Below are 14,294 nucleotides of genomic sequence, written 5' to 3'. Positions count from 1 at the left end.
AAAATAAAACTAGCAGCAGAAACTAGTGGCAATAACGCGTCACACTAAGACGCGACAAATCTTTGACAAAAGATCCTACACTCCAGTCTCACTGTTTTGCAAAATGTGCAAAAAAGTGGATTTTATATACGTTCTGCGATGCTCATTGGCTAGATTCACATTTAATTCAAAATATTTATTCTAAAACCACAATTCAATTGGCTGATTTTTTTGCTTGTCTTTCTCCTCTCACCCTTTGCCAGCCAATTTAAAATAAAAAATTTTGAATTAAATGTGAATCTAGCCAATGAGCATCACAGAACGTATATAAAATCCACTCTTTTGCACATTTTGCAAAACAGTGAGACTGGAGTGTATATTGTCTTATACAACGTTTCTAAATTGTTTTATCCGTTTTAAAATAAACTTTATCGGTTTTTATTTAAAATTGTTCCAATGAATAAATTTATCCAAAGGTAAGGGTAAGTTAAAAAGTTGACTAAAATGGGCTGAGAAATTTATCCAAGTGTTTGCAAATTTTGTCCAAGTGGGGTCATGCGGAATTAACCATGAATTTTGTGGGACATGGAAAGGACATGGTGTTTGGATATTTGTGACAGTCGGTTCGGTTATTATGTTTGAAAAAATGGATAACTTAGAATAATTTTATTAGCTTAAATTATTTCTCATCGGAGCAATGCAAATTGAAAATGGATAAATGTTTTTTTAAAATGGATAAAACAATTAAAAACACTGCAGATTGATATGTATAGCCCGTTTCATTTGGTCATGATACCTTATATTTTTTGAATACTTTCGAGTGTATTGGCAGCCAATTGGCTCGCTTGTTACGAGTATTGTTGCAAGTCCGTCACGTAGTGAAATGCCACCAGAACAATTCAATCATCGTTTTTAGATTAAAAATATAAGGTATCATGACCAAATGAAATTGGCGATACATGTTTGTAGTTACCTGGTTCAAGTTCCGCAACCAGAAAATGAATAAATAATCCATGGGTGTGGTGTGTGAACCCATATCTGATTCTCACTTACTTTTTGGTCTGTCTACTATCTATCTGAAAATATTTTTCAATATGGCTAACATTCCCTATGCCACTGCACTGGCAAGTCCCTTCATAAGGCTCTTTGCCACATACCCTACAGCTATCGAATCCCTCCTAAAGCCAGAAAGCCTGCTCTGGATTATCTTCACATTATGGGTCGCGAAGGGCATAAAGAATGTAAGAGTACAAAGCCTACTGTTGTTTTTTTTTATTACATATATTTTTCTGAAGGGAAAATAATTGATTCATATCTATCCTTATCTAGATGATTTCAAATGCGTTCTTCCATCCCTTGGCCCCTATCCCAGGAAACAAACTAATCGCTTCTACGCACTTGTTTGAAGGGCTGTTCTTTCTATCTGGCAGGGTTCATCACTTCTTCCCTCTAGCCCATAAGCTATATGGAAAGGTAGTCAGGGTCGCGCCAAATATTGTCTCTGTGGCCGATAAAGACATGATTCGAGAGGTAAATGAGAATGAATTGCTATGCATGATTAATTCTCGGTGTAGCTCGCCCGAAGTAAAAGTCTATTATCCCGAATGAATACAGTGAAAATATCCTGATCTGGTTGTTGAGAGTTTTCCTTCTTCTTCTCATAGATCTTAGTGACAACCGACTACCCCAAGAGCGCCGTTTATCAAGCCTTTGATTATGATGGCCATGAAAACCTATTCTCAGCCCGCAACAAGAGCCTCAATAAGAACCGAGTACGTTTATCACTCTACCCTTTTTTGCTCTCATAAGCTATCTTGTCATTTATAGCTGGGCTATAACAACCCTTACCAATATTCAGAAGTGTAATTTCTCTTTGTGCACAGCGCCGACTTGTCGCTCCAGCTTTCGGCCTACAATACCTTCAGTCTCTTGAGCCACTTATACATAAATGCATTAGTAGCCTTCTACAAGAGATCGATGGTATTCTCGATGGTTCGAGGACGGCGAAGAACAAAACCTCTAAAGCACTTCCACCTGGTCAGATCAATATTTATTCTTTTATGATCCGACTCTCACTTGACATCATCGGAGAGACCATATTTGGCCAATCCTTTGAGATGGTCAAGGACGATGCTCACCCGGTTCCTCAACAGCTAGAAAAAACAATCAAGCGAGCTATGACGCAAGCGCTCATTCCATGGATGAAATATGTGGACCCATTTGATTCCTCTTTTCTAGATTTTGGTGCTGCTTGTGTCAAGCAGCGTAAGGCTAGTGGTGAAGAGGGGCGACGTGCAGACCTGCTACAGTATCTGATTGACGCACAAGCCAAAGAAAGAGAGGACAGTGATGGTGAAAGCGGTGACGAGCGTGAGGACATGGTTTATGGTAAATTAACAGATAAGGTTATCGAAGTTGAGGCATGTGTTTTCCTGTAAGTTGAACAGAGATCACAAAATACTACTTTGCCTTAAGGCATGACTTGAGTGCCCAATATGTGAAACGGAAATGGAAATTGAGCCATTCATTTCATTTTGACTTTTTAGGATCGGTGGAGCAGATACCTCGTCCATTATAATGACATTTACGCTCATGTTCTTGGTCAAACATCCAGATAAGCTAAGCAAGCTGAGATCAGAGCTTGACTTCGCAACCGCTACTAATCCCTATGGATCTCTACCTACTTATGAGCAAATCCGCAAGCTTCCATATCTGACAGGATGCATCAACGAGTCCATGCGACTTAATCCTACTATCACTCTAGGTATCCACTGAGGATTAGCAACGTATAATATAAATATAGATTTAAACAAGATGAAATACTAATAAGAAATGATGATATTGGTCTAGGTATACCACGAGACGTCGATGAGGATGTGGTCATAAATAACTATTATTTTCCAAAGGGAACAAGTATGTAGAGCGTTTGGCACGTTTATGCTTCGTACTTATCGCATACTAACTCACTTTTTTTTTTTTTTTTATTTGTTTTTATTTTTTTAGCCCTATTTGCGCACCCATTGCAACTTCATCTGTCTGAGGAATACTTCCCACAGGCTGATAAGTACATTCCAGAGCGCTGGATCCCTGATGAGTCACCTTTTCCGCCTGTTCAGGACTTTACATATTATCCTTTCTCTGCAGGTAGTCGCAACTGTATTGGCAAAAACCTTGCAATGATGGAACTGCGACTGGTCCTGGCGGCGTTGATCCTTACCTACGACATGGAGTTAGTTCCTAATCAGCGTGAGGACTGTGTGCAGTACTTGACACCATCCCTGGCCACAGGAAGTTATATTATCAAGATGAAGAGGCGGCATGGAGCGCAGAGCAGTGACCATAGATCATGCGTATCCACCTATTAACCTTGCACACACTGTCAATGGTGTGTACTAGTTAGGCAAAACAAAATAAGATAAACAAAATGAAATATATATATATATATATTTATTCTTTTTATCTTACGTTCTTCAGCTTCGAATACTCTATTCGCACTCCTTCAGACTTTATTTGATACTCTCCTTCAACTGCAACAGGCGGAGCAATCCATCAAAGTCTCTCGTTCTCTCAATAATATTGATATGACGTTTCAGGAATATATTCTAGATTACCACGATTATCTTAATGATGATAGTAAAGTCTCTCTCTCCATTCACCCCTCCACTATTTAGATGTGTTACTAAAATAGTCTACTTGAAGTGCCTACAGTCCAGTGTTGTAGTGAGCTTCTCTGTGGCTGATTTCAAATGTAGTTCAGCCTCATGCAGATGTCCCTTGTGTTATGGGCCTGGAGCAGGAAACACGGCGCCACTGTGAAAGAAATGGAGGTCGTGAGAACAAGGAAAGGGTTATGTGCACAATCTGGTAGACTGCACAGATTTTTTATCATAGACTTATACTCAACTTCATCGCTCAAAGTTGAAGAGTTGATTTCAAGGTAGATCAGAACAAGAATAGCTATATGTATACCAGCACGCTCCATCAAGGTCATAGAGGGACTCAGTCATACAGAGATGTGGGATAAGCGATATAAAGCCATTGTCCAATGAGAAAAGGCTTGTGGGATCGTTGCTATGAGCAAGGACGGCAGAAGCTGCGACTGTCTTGGGAACACAGACGTAGTAGCAATGCTTTGCTTGCTCCTTCCTTGAGACGACGATAGATACCGCGCGTGGAAGAGATCTACGGGGCCGTGAGAGGGCGAGCCCAAGGCAGCTACCTTGAGGGGATGGCTAGGTGGAATGAAGCTTTTTATGACCATGGATAGTCCACATCGGAGAAATGAAGTTGTAATACTACCCACGGCGGTCAGTGCTTATGGAATCATAGATACAGCCACACAGCCGTTTGCACAGCAATAACTGTTTATTATTAATTGTATCTGGGACATTTTGTTCATAGTATACAAAGCTCCATGCGCCTGAGCGTTCTTACTATCAGAGAAAGTTTTATTTGGCTTTTATGTGATGTGGTAAGATTGTCAGACAACTGTCTAATACATTCGCTTGTGTTTGTGTGCTGGAGTGTAAACTCAAAATAAAAGGGCCCTTCAACAACTCAGCTCGCAACCAAGGCATGCAGCAAATACTATGCTACTGTAGGTTGTTATTTTATGATGAAAAACTGGTGTCAAAAACACTATCACCTCCGCAAGCGCCATGGAGAGCTCCACTGAGCTAGGGCTCGAATTCACTGTTACGGCTCCTAGTAGCGCCTCCATAGTATCTGCAGGCATCAGCGTTCAAGCGTCTCAAGCATGCAGCCTTCCTGTCAATGCGCTCCACCTCTAGGACAAAGTCGACAAGTAGGGTCAAGTCGTATTCCTCAGAATTGACCCGGATCCCGCATTCAATACAAGCTGGCAACAAAGCCAATCATCCGATCGCCTAGATACTCAAGCCGTTCAGAGCTCAACGAGCTCATCGTGAAGCCATTTTGATATCCCTAAACGTATAACCGACGGTTGCCTCGATCTCTCCAGGTTCTTGAGCACTAAGTAGTGCCTACAGAGGTGTGAAGCACAAGGATGTAGATATCGGGCTTCTTCTGAGAGCTTCAGGCACATCTCCCCATGCATTGACCCTTGGGAGGGCTTCATAATCGACTGCATCTCTAAGGGCTAACAGAGCCAAATCAAAGCGCTTCTGACCGGGGTCAAGGAAAGGGATACCCGGCTCGATTTTAGACCTGGCATCAGGAACGCATCGTCAAAGTCATGAGTCGTGCACTTACATACTTGATGAGGCTGCAATCGGCCACTAAAGTAAAAATAATGAGCCGTAATCTTGCCCTGTTAGGGAGTTTAATGCCCTGTCTGTTTGAAAGGAAAGTATAAAACGGAAGGTTTATAATTGTGCACAGAGAAAGGGACAGTGGATACATGGACAGATTTGATTCACTATGTAGGAACTGGTTTTGAAATAGGTGATTAAATCCTTGTCTAGTAACAATAGAAAAAAGGCTTCTTTTCTTTTGTTTATTAGACAATGTATTCAGATGTCGCACTTTGCTTCAGCAGAGACATGCATTGGCTCACAGGTTCTGGCGTCAATAGGGGGGATTTCTGGCAGCCCTATGGTGCTTGCGTGTGTGTGCATTTGATAGTCGATACCAATATATAAAACATAAGCATACAGAACTATACAACATGATTTACTAAACTACAGCAAATAAATAAGCCCCGAGTAATATAGTAATAACAAGAGTGAGATAAATACTAACGTGTTTGAACGCCAATCGTAAAGGTTTGATATAACGGTGATGAAGGCGAGAATTGGTGCCTGCATGATTGTAGAGCGACTAGAAGAAATAAATAAATAAATAAATAAATAAAAAAAAGCCTCGATGCAAAATATTCCTGCCAGTTAGATGCCTTATGTTCCTTCATGTACAGAAAATAAAGAGGCATTTCAACCGTCTGTCCTTTGGCATGTTCAAAGTAATTGAACAAAAAAAGAAAACAACTATTGATTGCCATCATACATGTACAGCCACAATATCTTCAAAAAAAAAAAGGGCGATGTAAGATGGCATGTGTAGAAAACAAACAAACACATCAATGGCCTCCTCTTGTTCACACACATACATTGCTTCACTGTTGGCGTGCTAATATAGCTACTAAGCTTTCTGTCCGGCCGTTCAAAAGAAGACCCACGCCAGAAAAAATATCCTGTATCGCTGATGCCAGGTCTGAAAACAGCAATGATTCACATGCCATACACGAAGAGGAGGGCCTTAACATCATAGCTATCATTATGCTCAACTCATGCGGACTCTCCCAATCAACTTGTGATCATAACTACTATCTGTACGCATAGGCTCAATAGACATATTGACATGAATCTACCGATCATGCTTGTTACCAAGGACTTGAAAAGGTATACAACCCTTTCTCCTTCGTATTGAATTCCTCATAAGCATACACATCCTCTCAACACATTCTTCCGCCGCCTACTTCCATAGCATCTGAAACACAGACCTTTCACGAGTCACTCCAATATATCATCATGATCACGTTATGTTGGAGTGACTTCAACAGGCCCAACAAAACTTGATAGCAGTGCTTACTAACTCGGATATACCAAGAGATTGCAAGAAGGTGAGGAAGTAGCATGCGACAAACCAAAACTGACCAAGTTGTACAGGGAAAGCTCAACCTAGACAAGCTCCGTGGTGCGATAGAATGGGTCAATACAAATTGCCCGTCTTTCAAGTCGATACTACGGTGACGACTATTATCGCTACTGTATTATACCAGTCAATAAATGCTGGATAAAAATCAAACCCTCAAGATGATCATATGATGCGGAACCTCACAAGCGGACGCTGGGATTATGTGTAAGCCTTTGTGTGCATTTTTTTATTGGTACAAAAAAGAAGCCAGACCGGCTCCGTAACAGCCATTTTTGGTAACTTATTTTAATATATAGAATAAAGATGCAAAGAGACGCGCTCTGTCTGACACCAGCGTGGCATTTGATCAAACTTACACACACATGCGTATACTGCACACATATTCTTCATGCAAATGCTGTTCCCTAGCAAGATACGCAGGCATGTTTTGATCTCAAATGCTCAAATATCTTTTGGGTATGGTGTGTATACACATCTATTTCCTCACTTTCTTTCTTGAATAGCTTTTTTTTTTCAGCTAAACCTTTTCAACATTTAAATGGGATCTGAATGAGTCCTCACACTCGACGCTCTACCTCTGTGCCTCGGCTGGCAACACTGTGCGCTCAAGGTATTGAGAAAACTAAAGCCACAAACAGGTATACATTCAGAGGCAAGGCAGTCCTTCATGCTTGGGTCGTTTAGATCTGAATAACTTGAATATTTAAGCAACGGTGTTTTGCCTAGAGAATCAAATCTGATATTTATTAATAATAAACTTGAAATGCAACGTTACGAGCATTTTTATAGATGCGGATGCTGCAGTGGATTTACAGTTGTTGTAAATAGTAGGTGTATCTTTGCTTAAGGGGCAAAAAGATAGACACAAAATCAGGAAAGGACAGTACAAAGAGTGTCAACAAGAATAACAAGAGAAAATAAAGACAAACAACCTTGACGACAAACAGCGCCATAGGATGCCGAAAGAGAAAGATGGGAGCTTTATAGGTTAGCTCACAAACTGAGTTCCTGGACGGCAAATGCTTGTTGTGAAAAGGGGAAAAGATAATAGCAAGAACAAGACGTATGGGGAAAACTGAAGACTTTATTGATGAAGAAGTTCTTTGGCTTTTATAACTTAGCCTACAGGCCTGACTGTGGTGCTTTCTAGGTGAGGTGGACTCACCGATAGCTTAAGGCTTTGCACAAAGGTTCTTTTAACTGTGGATCGACAGAATGTCCCGATTAGTAGATACAAAGTAAAATAAAATAGTTATAATTAATTTATATAACTATTAATGACCAGCCACAACACAGTTATGTCACGTGAAACCATTTAATGATATTTCATTAAATCCATTGTATTTCAACCATGTAAAAAAGAAAGTCAAATCCCCTGGATGATGCTTGCATGCATGGGAAATGTTTCACCTGGCCAACAGAACTTTACTCCTTTTCACTGCGCTGCTCTGTATGGGCGTTAGTACTGTAAAAAGGGATTTGCAGGGGCAGGAAAAAATGGGTATTATTTTGTGTTCCCATCATTTTTGTTCTTGATTCCCATAATAAATATTCCGACTCTCTTTTTCTCTTCCGATACTTCTTTGATTTGCCTCGTTTCAACCTTCTTCCTTTTTTTCTATCTCTCTGTTTCTCTCTCCATCTTTCTCCATCTCTCTCCATCGATCTTCATATCTCAATCTGTCCTCTCTATTTTTTTTTTTTTTTTTTTTTTTTTTTTTTCAAAGAAGAAGGACTTTAAAAATTCACTCATTCATGCACATAACCTTTTACAAAAACCACTTTCATACTCATTTTCATCATCTTCATTATCATTGTTATTTTCATTATCATCATTACCATCCATGGCACGGACACAAATCTTGATCGCAGGTGCTGGTCTCGGTGGATTGGCATTTGCCATCATGCTTGAACGATTGCCAGAACATAAAAAAGTCGACTATCTTATTCTAGAACGATGTGTTTGGTCCAATCCAATGGGGAGTGCCATCTCTCTTCATGCTTCTGTCATACCTTTATTAAAACAACTTGGTATCTGGGACGATGTCGAGCGTGCTAGTAAACCCATGAGTCAATTTTCTATCAAACGTGAGGATGGCTCTGATCTGGGCACAGTTGATTTTGCATATGGACAATTTGAGTATGGATTTTTTTTTTTTTTTTTTTTTTTTCGTTTTTTTTTATCTCTGGTCTTGGTTTTGGTAACTTGATCTTTTAACCTCCCTTTCTTTCCATATCCATATTGTTCTTTTCTTTTATATTTATTAAAAATAGTTACTCATATTACGGAATGGTCCTCAGTCGGCCTGACCTTCATGAAATTTTATTATCGCATGTACCGTGTGAAAAGATAATGAATGGGAAACGGATCGTTTCTGTGTCACAGGATGATATCGGAGTATCGGTTCACTGTTCAGACGGATCAATTTATCATGGTGATATTTTGGTTGGAGCCGATGGAGCTTATTCAGCTGTACGACAATCTCTATACAAGGATTTGAGAGCCCATGGCAACTTGCCAAAACAGGATTTCAGTCCCATTAAACTGGATCAAGTGGTTGTAGTCGGAATCACTGAACCATTGAACCCACAAGAATATCCATTGTTGAAAGAGGATGTTTGTCAATTCAGGATTGTTCTCGGTGGACGGGATCGGCCTTACACAGTATGTTTAATTATTCTGGATGATTTTTTTTTTTTTTTTAGTTGTATACTTTTGTACTCATGATCAACTGAGACCATTCACTTTCCGGACTATTTTTGTTTATCCTAAATGGAAAATTGTCGATGTTCCTTTTTTTTTTTTTTTTTTTTTTTTAGATGTGGATGGTCCCACTCTCCAACAACAGGATAGCATGGTCGATTGGTGGGCGAAGCGACGCTTTAGCGGGTTCATCCTTCTGGAGTGAAAGTCAGGAAGAGGCAACGAGATCAATGGGACAACCGAGAACAGTGAATTACAATCATCCACTTGATGGCCCACCTCGTTATCAACAACAACAATATTCAAGGTTTCCTGATTGGGGTGAAGCCGAGAGCGATTCGATTGAAGAGATCTGTGCACAGATGCGGTCAAAACAAAATCCATTTGGCTATGGGACATATGGAGATTTAATTGACAAGACGCCGCGGCATCTGATCTCCAGAGTGATGTTTGAAGAAAAAGGCTTCCAGACATGGTATGGCGGACGAACTGTCCTGATCGGTGATGGTAAGTGAACGAAATATATATATACAAAGAGGAAAGAAGGTAAAGCATCATTGTAATAGTTATTCGGATGTTGACCAATTCTTTCTTTCGATTGACATTTAATTTAGCATGCCACAAGGTAAATATCGAACATTTGAATTTACGCAGGAGAGAGGATTAGTTATTAAAAACCAAAGAAATACATGGGCTTTTGACGTTAACATTGTTCCCTTAATTTATACCAACAAAATATATAAACATTGTCTGATTCAACCACCTTCCAGAGTGTTCCATTTGGCGGGTAAGTAGGCCCTTTAGTAAGTCTTTTTTTTATATATATATATCTATCTAATTGAGTTACTGACTAGCTGGCTGACTGACTGTTTTTTTTTTTTTTTTTTTCTTCCGACTGTCTACTTGTATATTTTCCATCTTCAGGCAAGGTGTTGTCAATGCAATATTCGATGGCGCATGCCTAGTCAATTTGATCCACGATTTACCTTCAAACCCATCCATGCAAAACCTTGGAGATATGTTTCAAACATATTTCGAGCGAAGATACCCCGCAGCTCGCATTGCTATTGAAGGCAGCAGCCAATTTGCTAAGCTCTTTTACGATCAGGTATTTTTTTTTAAAAAAAAAAAAAAAAAAAAAAAAAAAAAAAAAAAAAGCTTATATTTTTCACCCTTTCTCCTAACATAACCCTCTTATGTTTTGTTTTTTATAATCATTATCAACAGAGTCAAGTCGAGGAAGATGGTCGTGTAGTGATGTTTAACAGTGTGCCAAGGTGGTTACAACGATGGACACTCGACAAATCTAATAGACTGGATCCCAAACTGGATTTCATGTTGAATACCACAGACATGTCGTGTTCATCTCTCCATACATCCTCATCACCATCACCATCACCTCCATCACAATCATATCCCAAAGGGATAGACATCCTCAACAAAAACAAGAAAAATAGCAGTGGTATGACAGATAGGCATTCGAATAACCATATCGGGAACAGTATAGATGAGCTGGAACTCATGAGTCAACTGTCACTTCAGGACAATAGAAACAATAGGATAAGCGGATTTACACCACAATCAACGTCAGAAATGCAAGAAGATGATGATGATGATAGTGGTGGTGGTGACGACGAGCTCAAATTTGAGCTGGAATTAGAGGAAGAGGACAATAACTTCGATAACAACGACGACTGCCAAAACTTTCAAGGAGAAGAGATTGAAGGTGTTGGGACAGGAGTTAATCCAACCAGGGTAATAGATGATGATCTATTTAGAGGCAGGGCCACAGGGATATTGCATAATAGCGGCTATTAAGTAAAATATAAAATATATATAAATATATATAAACGAGTATTAGAAGCTAATGGCAATAGTGTACTATATCACTACACCATAAACCTACAACATGGAACTACAGAATAGGTCCGCGTTATTCCCTAAATACTGGATAGACGTGTAGATAGATACTTGGTAACATCCCGTGACATGAAAATGAAAAAGAATGCCCCCTCCCTCCCACAGGTCGTGCTTGGGTGATTCGTCATACATCCGATGTGGAACCCCCCCGACGGAGAAACAGTTTTCGAGTGACTCGAATTGTCATAAATAGAGCGAGGACGTTTGATAGGCAAACTGATCTGTGAGAGATGCAGCAGACCACGAACTTGTGGGACGTGTGGCAGCCATAATAATTTTTTTTAAAAAAAAAAAAAAAAAAAAAAAAGAAAAAGAAAGCGTTGACATAATAGATGAAAGCACTGAAAACAAAGGCTCGGAAGAAAATAAAAGCAAAGAATTGAAAAATTAGAATCATATATAAAACAAAGTGAACAGGTTTTTTTTTTTTTTTTTTTTTTTTGATGCCATGTTTGGGGATAATTAAATAAATCGCGCTGCTGCTTACTAGAGTCTACCATCTGCACATATAATTCTACTAGCCACTTTATTTTTTATTTTTATTTTTTTTTGCTACAAATCAGAATATGATATTTGTGTTAACAGCCCCAATTGTCCCCCCAGGTGCACATACTGTCTCCCCAATTGCGCCAATGGTTGTTGCCACCGACTGAAGCCCATGTTCCACCTCCGATTCCGCACCCAGTTCCACACCTGGTGCCACACCCGGCTCCTGCTTTGGTTCCACAGGACCAAGGGACGGGAACACCCACAGGAACAGGATAGTTATAAGGTTGACTTACAGGGACAGCGACTGGTTGTAGCGCGTGGGGTTGAACTGTCACAATGGGTTTGATCAATGTGTCGACTGAGACGCTGCTCGAAGATCCGATCACGCCTGCAGGATCTGGGCCAGATGCAGGGCCTAATTGGCGTTTTCGAAAGCTTGTAGGAGGAAGAGAAGGAGGAGCAGAAGAAAGATAGAAATCGTTTGTTGGATCATCCAGATCATCGTTGTAAGCAATGGCTGGAGCAGCGGCGCTATTACTGAAAGGGAAAGGAAGAGGGAGAGGGAAAGAGAAAGGGATATTGTTGCTGTTTTGGTAATGAGTGACCATGGGATCGAAAAGCTGGACGGCAGGGCGGAATATAAGCTTTGGAAAGACACCTGTTGTAGAGATGATATCTGTTTGGCTTTCGATCTGAACATCTTGTTGAGGGACGACGGGTGGTGGAGGTAATAGTAGGTTTGAAGTAGAAGGGGCAGAGGATAATTGCATATTCAAATTCTCTAGATCTGCAGTCCCACTATCCATAGCGCCAATATTATCCATATCACTAACGATTGGAATTGGACTTGGACTTGGACTTGGACTTGGACTGGGCGCTGCTGATGATTCTGTAGGGACAAACAACAGAAATGATAGCAACATGAGGTTGATCGCTCCAATGAGCGTGTAAAGCCGAGAATGAAGCATTAAGAAAAAAAATAAACAGAAGGATTTGGAAACGGTTGGATGAATAAATTGACAAATGTGATATAAATGAACTTGAGAGAAAAAGATTGATTCGAAGTACCCGTCGGGGACGCGTCAGTTTTTATATTGCCTTTTTTTTTTTTTTTTTTTTTTTTTGTTTTCGTTGTTGTTTTTGTATTGTTTTATTATTAATCTATCAATCAATAAACGGTTTGCAGTCATTAGATGGAATGATAGATGATAATTAAAGGTAAATCGCCTTCCTGTCTTGATAAAGTATTTGATAAATTCAGTCATTCAAAAAGTAAGTTGAAGGAAATTCCTCCCCGTTTATTAGCAGTCATTGCCTTATACACCAGTTTGTGCAGGAAGCAGAATCCATTCGAAATATAAGGCAGACCAAACAGTACAGTTAAAATAAAAAGAAAATAAAAAAAAGAGTGGAGAGGAGAGATACGAAATTGATGGATGCCTGCTATATGACTTTTAGACAGTAGTAGTCTTCATATTTCGCATTGTCCAATAGGTACCTGAATTGCAAAAAGATGACATTGAAAAAAAAAAAAAAAGTCAGAAATATCGTTTTTTTTTTTTTTTTTTTTTTTAAAAAAAAATGAAGTTCATATAAAGTCGAAAGCTTTCTCTTACCATTATCAACTGGAGGTTGATCAGGAGAAGAAACCCATTTGTATTTGCGGCTACGGAGAACAGGAGTGGGGGGCAGATTGTCGGGAGCATAAAGAGGTGATTTTACACTCTTGATGACCTCCGTCAAAGATGCATTCTCTTCAGTCTTTGTAACTGCTGACTCTCCAGAACCGATGCTATAAAATAACTAAAAAGTTAGAATGATAATGCTACTATAATACAGACAAAAAAAAAGAGAAAAAAAAAAAAAAAAAAAAAACTTCCTTCCTGATTATTTGATTAGTTTTCCTTGTAACGATATAATCAACTTACGCCAATGACTCCTTAGCAGCAATTAGTCCAGCAACTTCTTCTTGTGAGTACACTGTCAAACGGGGATAGTTTCTCCTGACATCACGTCCATAGTATGGGTTCTGTGCAATGTCGTGCGCCAATGGATCATTAGGGACGAAAGTTGGAGGTTGACCACTATTGAGGTTTTTTTAGTGCGTTTTGTTTTGTTAAATACGATACCATTAGCTTTCTTGTTTTCCTACTCTAGTCCTTTTTTTTTAAAAAAAAAAAAAAAAAAAAAAAAAAAAAAGTAGATACCTAGGTGCAATAAAACGGAACTCCTTGGGATCTGGCATACCAGTAGACACTTTGGGGTTCTACGAAAGAAGGATGACCATTTTTATATCAGAAAAACCTCCGAATAGTATAGTCCTGATAGAAAATAATGTTCTTCCTGATCGGGCTCCAATGGTATCCATTAGACGATGAAACTGAATCAAATTGCTAGGGTTGCTTCCATGTATGATCTTTGTAAGAGAGGGTGGAGGGACAAGGCAAACTTACGACAGTCAGTGCCTTTCGGACAGTGTTCCAGAATGATGATTTAGTCATGATTTATACTTTTGCTTGAATAAAAAAAAAAAGTCAGTTCAATGTAATGGAAAAAAAAAAAAAAAAAA

The 14,294-nt window shown here is 39.4% G+C and overlaps 4 protein-coding genes across 4 annotated transcripts; 2 read left to right on the top strand and 2 right to left on the bottom strand.

The window, feature by feature from the left end:
• Positions 1-1,308: 1,308 nt before the first annotated feature.
• Positions 1,309-3,344, top strand: BCR41DRAFT_312701 (cytochrome P450; the record flags this gene model as incomplete). Its single annotated transcript, XM_022021097.1, has 6 exons — positions 1,309-1,509; positions 1,644-1,751; positions 1,863-2,413; positions 2,526-2,743; positions 2,830-2,892; positions 2,983-3,344. The coding sequence occupies 6 exons, from the start codon at positions 1,309-1,311 to the stop codon at positions 3,342-3,344; spliced, it is 1,503 nt and encodes a 500-aa protein (XP_021876816.1).
• A 4,993-nt stretch (positions 3,345-8,337) lies between these two features.
• On the top strand, positions 8,338-11,171 carry BCR41DRAFT_425781 (hypothetical protein). Its single transcript, XM_022030626.1, has 7 exons — positions 8,338-8,752; positions 8,887-9,277; positions 9,433-9,823; positions 9,931-9,941; positions 10,087-10,103; positions 10,241-10,424; positions 10,544-11,171. The coding sequence occupies exons 1-7, from the start codon at positions 8,457-8,459 to the stop codon at positions 11,132-11,134; spliced, it is 1,881 nt and encodes a 626-aa protein (XP_021876815.1). The 5' UTR covers positions 8,338-8,456; the 3' UTR covers positions 11,135-11,171.
• Positions 11,172-11,814: 643 nt separating this feature from the next.
• BCR41DRAFT_413939 (hypothetical protein) lies at positions 11,815-12,693 on the bottom strand (the record flags this gene model as incomplete). The annotated part of the gene is made up of 1 exon (XM_022029491.1): positions 11,815-12,693. One exon carries the CDS (start codon positions 12,691-12,693, stop codon positions 11,815-11,817), a length of 879 nt encoding a protein of 292 aa, XP_021876814.1.
• Positions 12,694-13,017: 324 nt separating this feature from the next.
• On the bottom strand, positions 13,018-14,269 carry BCR41DRAFT_362365 (hypothetical protein). The gene is made up of 5 exons (XM_022025721.1): positions 14,179-14,269; positions 13,933-13,991; positions 13,654-13,809; positions 13,342-13,517; positions 13,018-13,223 (listed from the first exon to the last, which is right to left on the bottom strand). Exons 1-5 carry the CDS (start codon positions 14,224-14,226, stop codon positions 13,180-13,182), a joined length of 483 nt encoding a protein of 160 aa, XP_021876813.1. The 5' UTR covers positions 14,227-14,269; the 3' UTR covers positions 13,018-13,179.
• Positions 14,270-14,294: the final 25 nt, after the last annotated feature.

This window comes from Lobosporangium transversale (assembly GCF_002105155.1).
Source record: "Lobosporangium transversale strain NRRL 3116 chromosome Unknown BCR41scaffold_54, whole genome shotgun sequence".
Lineage (NCBI taxonomy): Eukaryota > Fungi > Mortierellomycota > Mortierellomycetes > Mortierellales > Mortierellaceae > Lobosporangium > Lobosporangium transversale.
The sequence above is the reverse complement of the archived record's forward strand: the minus strand, read 5'-3'. Positions and strand labels throughout refer to the sequence as shown.

What these genes read in the sequence shown, in the direction of transcription:
- BCR41DRAFT_425781 (XM_022030626.1), top strand. Translation starts at nt 8,457, where the DNA reads ATGGCACGGACACAAATCTTGATCGCAGGTGCTGGTCTCGGTGGATTG. An exon ending in TTTGCATATGGACAATTTGA is followed by an intron (nt 8,753 to 8,886) that starts GTATGGATTTTT and finishes TATTAAAAATAG; the next exon opens with TTACTCATATTACGGAATGG. An exon ending in CTAAGCTCTTTTACGATCAG is followed by an intron (nt 10,425 to 10,543) that starts GTATTTTTTTTT and finishes CATTATCAACAG; the next exon opens with AGTCAAGTCGAGGAAGATGG.
- BCR41DRAFT_362365 (XM_022025721.1), bottom strand. Translation starts at nt 14,226, where the DNA reads ATGACTAAATCATCATTCTGGAACACTGTCCGAAAGGCACTGACTGTC. An exon ending in TCCGAAAGGCACTGACTGTC is followed by an intron (nt 13,992 to 14,178) that starts GTAAGTTTGCCT and finishes CTTCTTTCGTAG; the next exon opens with AACCCCAAAGTGTCTACTGG. An exon ending in GCTGCTAAGGAGTCATTGGC is followed by an intron (nt 13,518 to 13,653) that starts GTAAGTTGATTA and finishes GTTATTTTATAG; the next exon opens with CATCGGTTCTGGAGAGTCAG.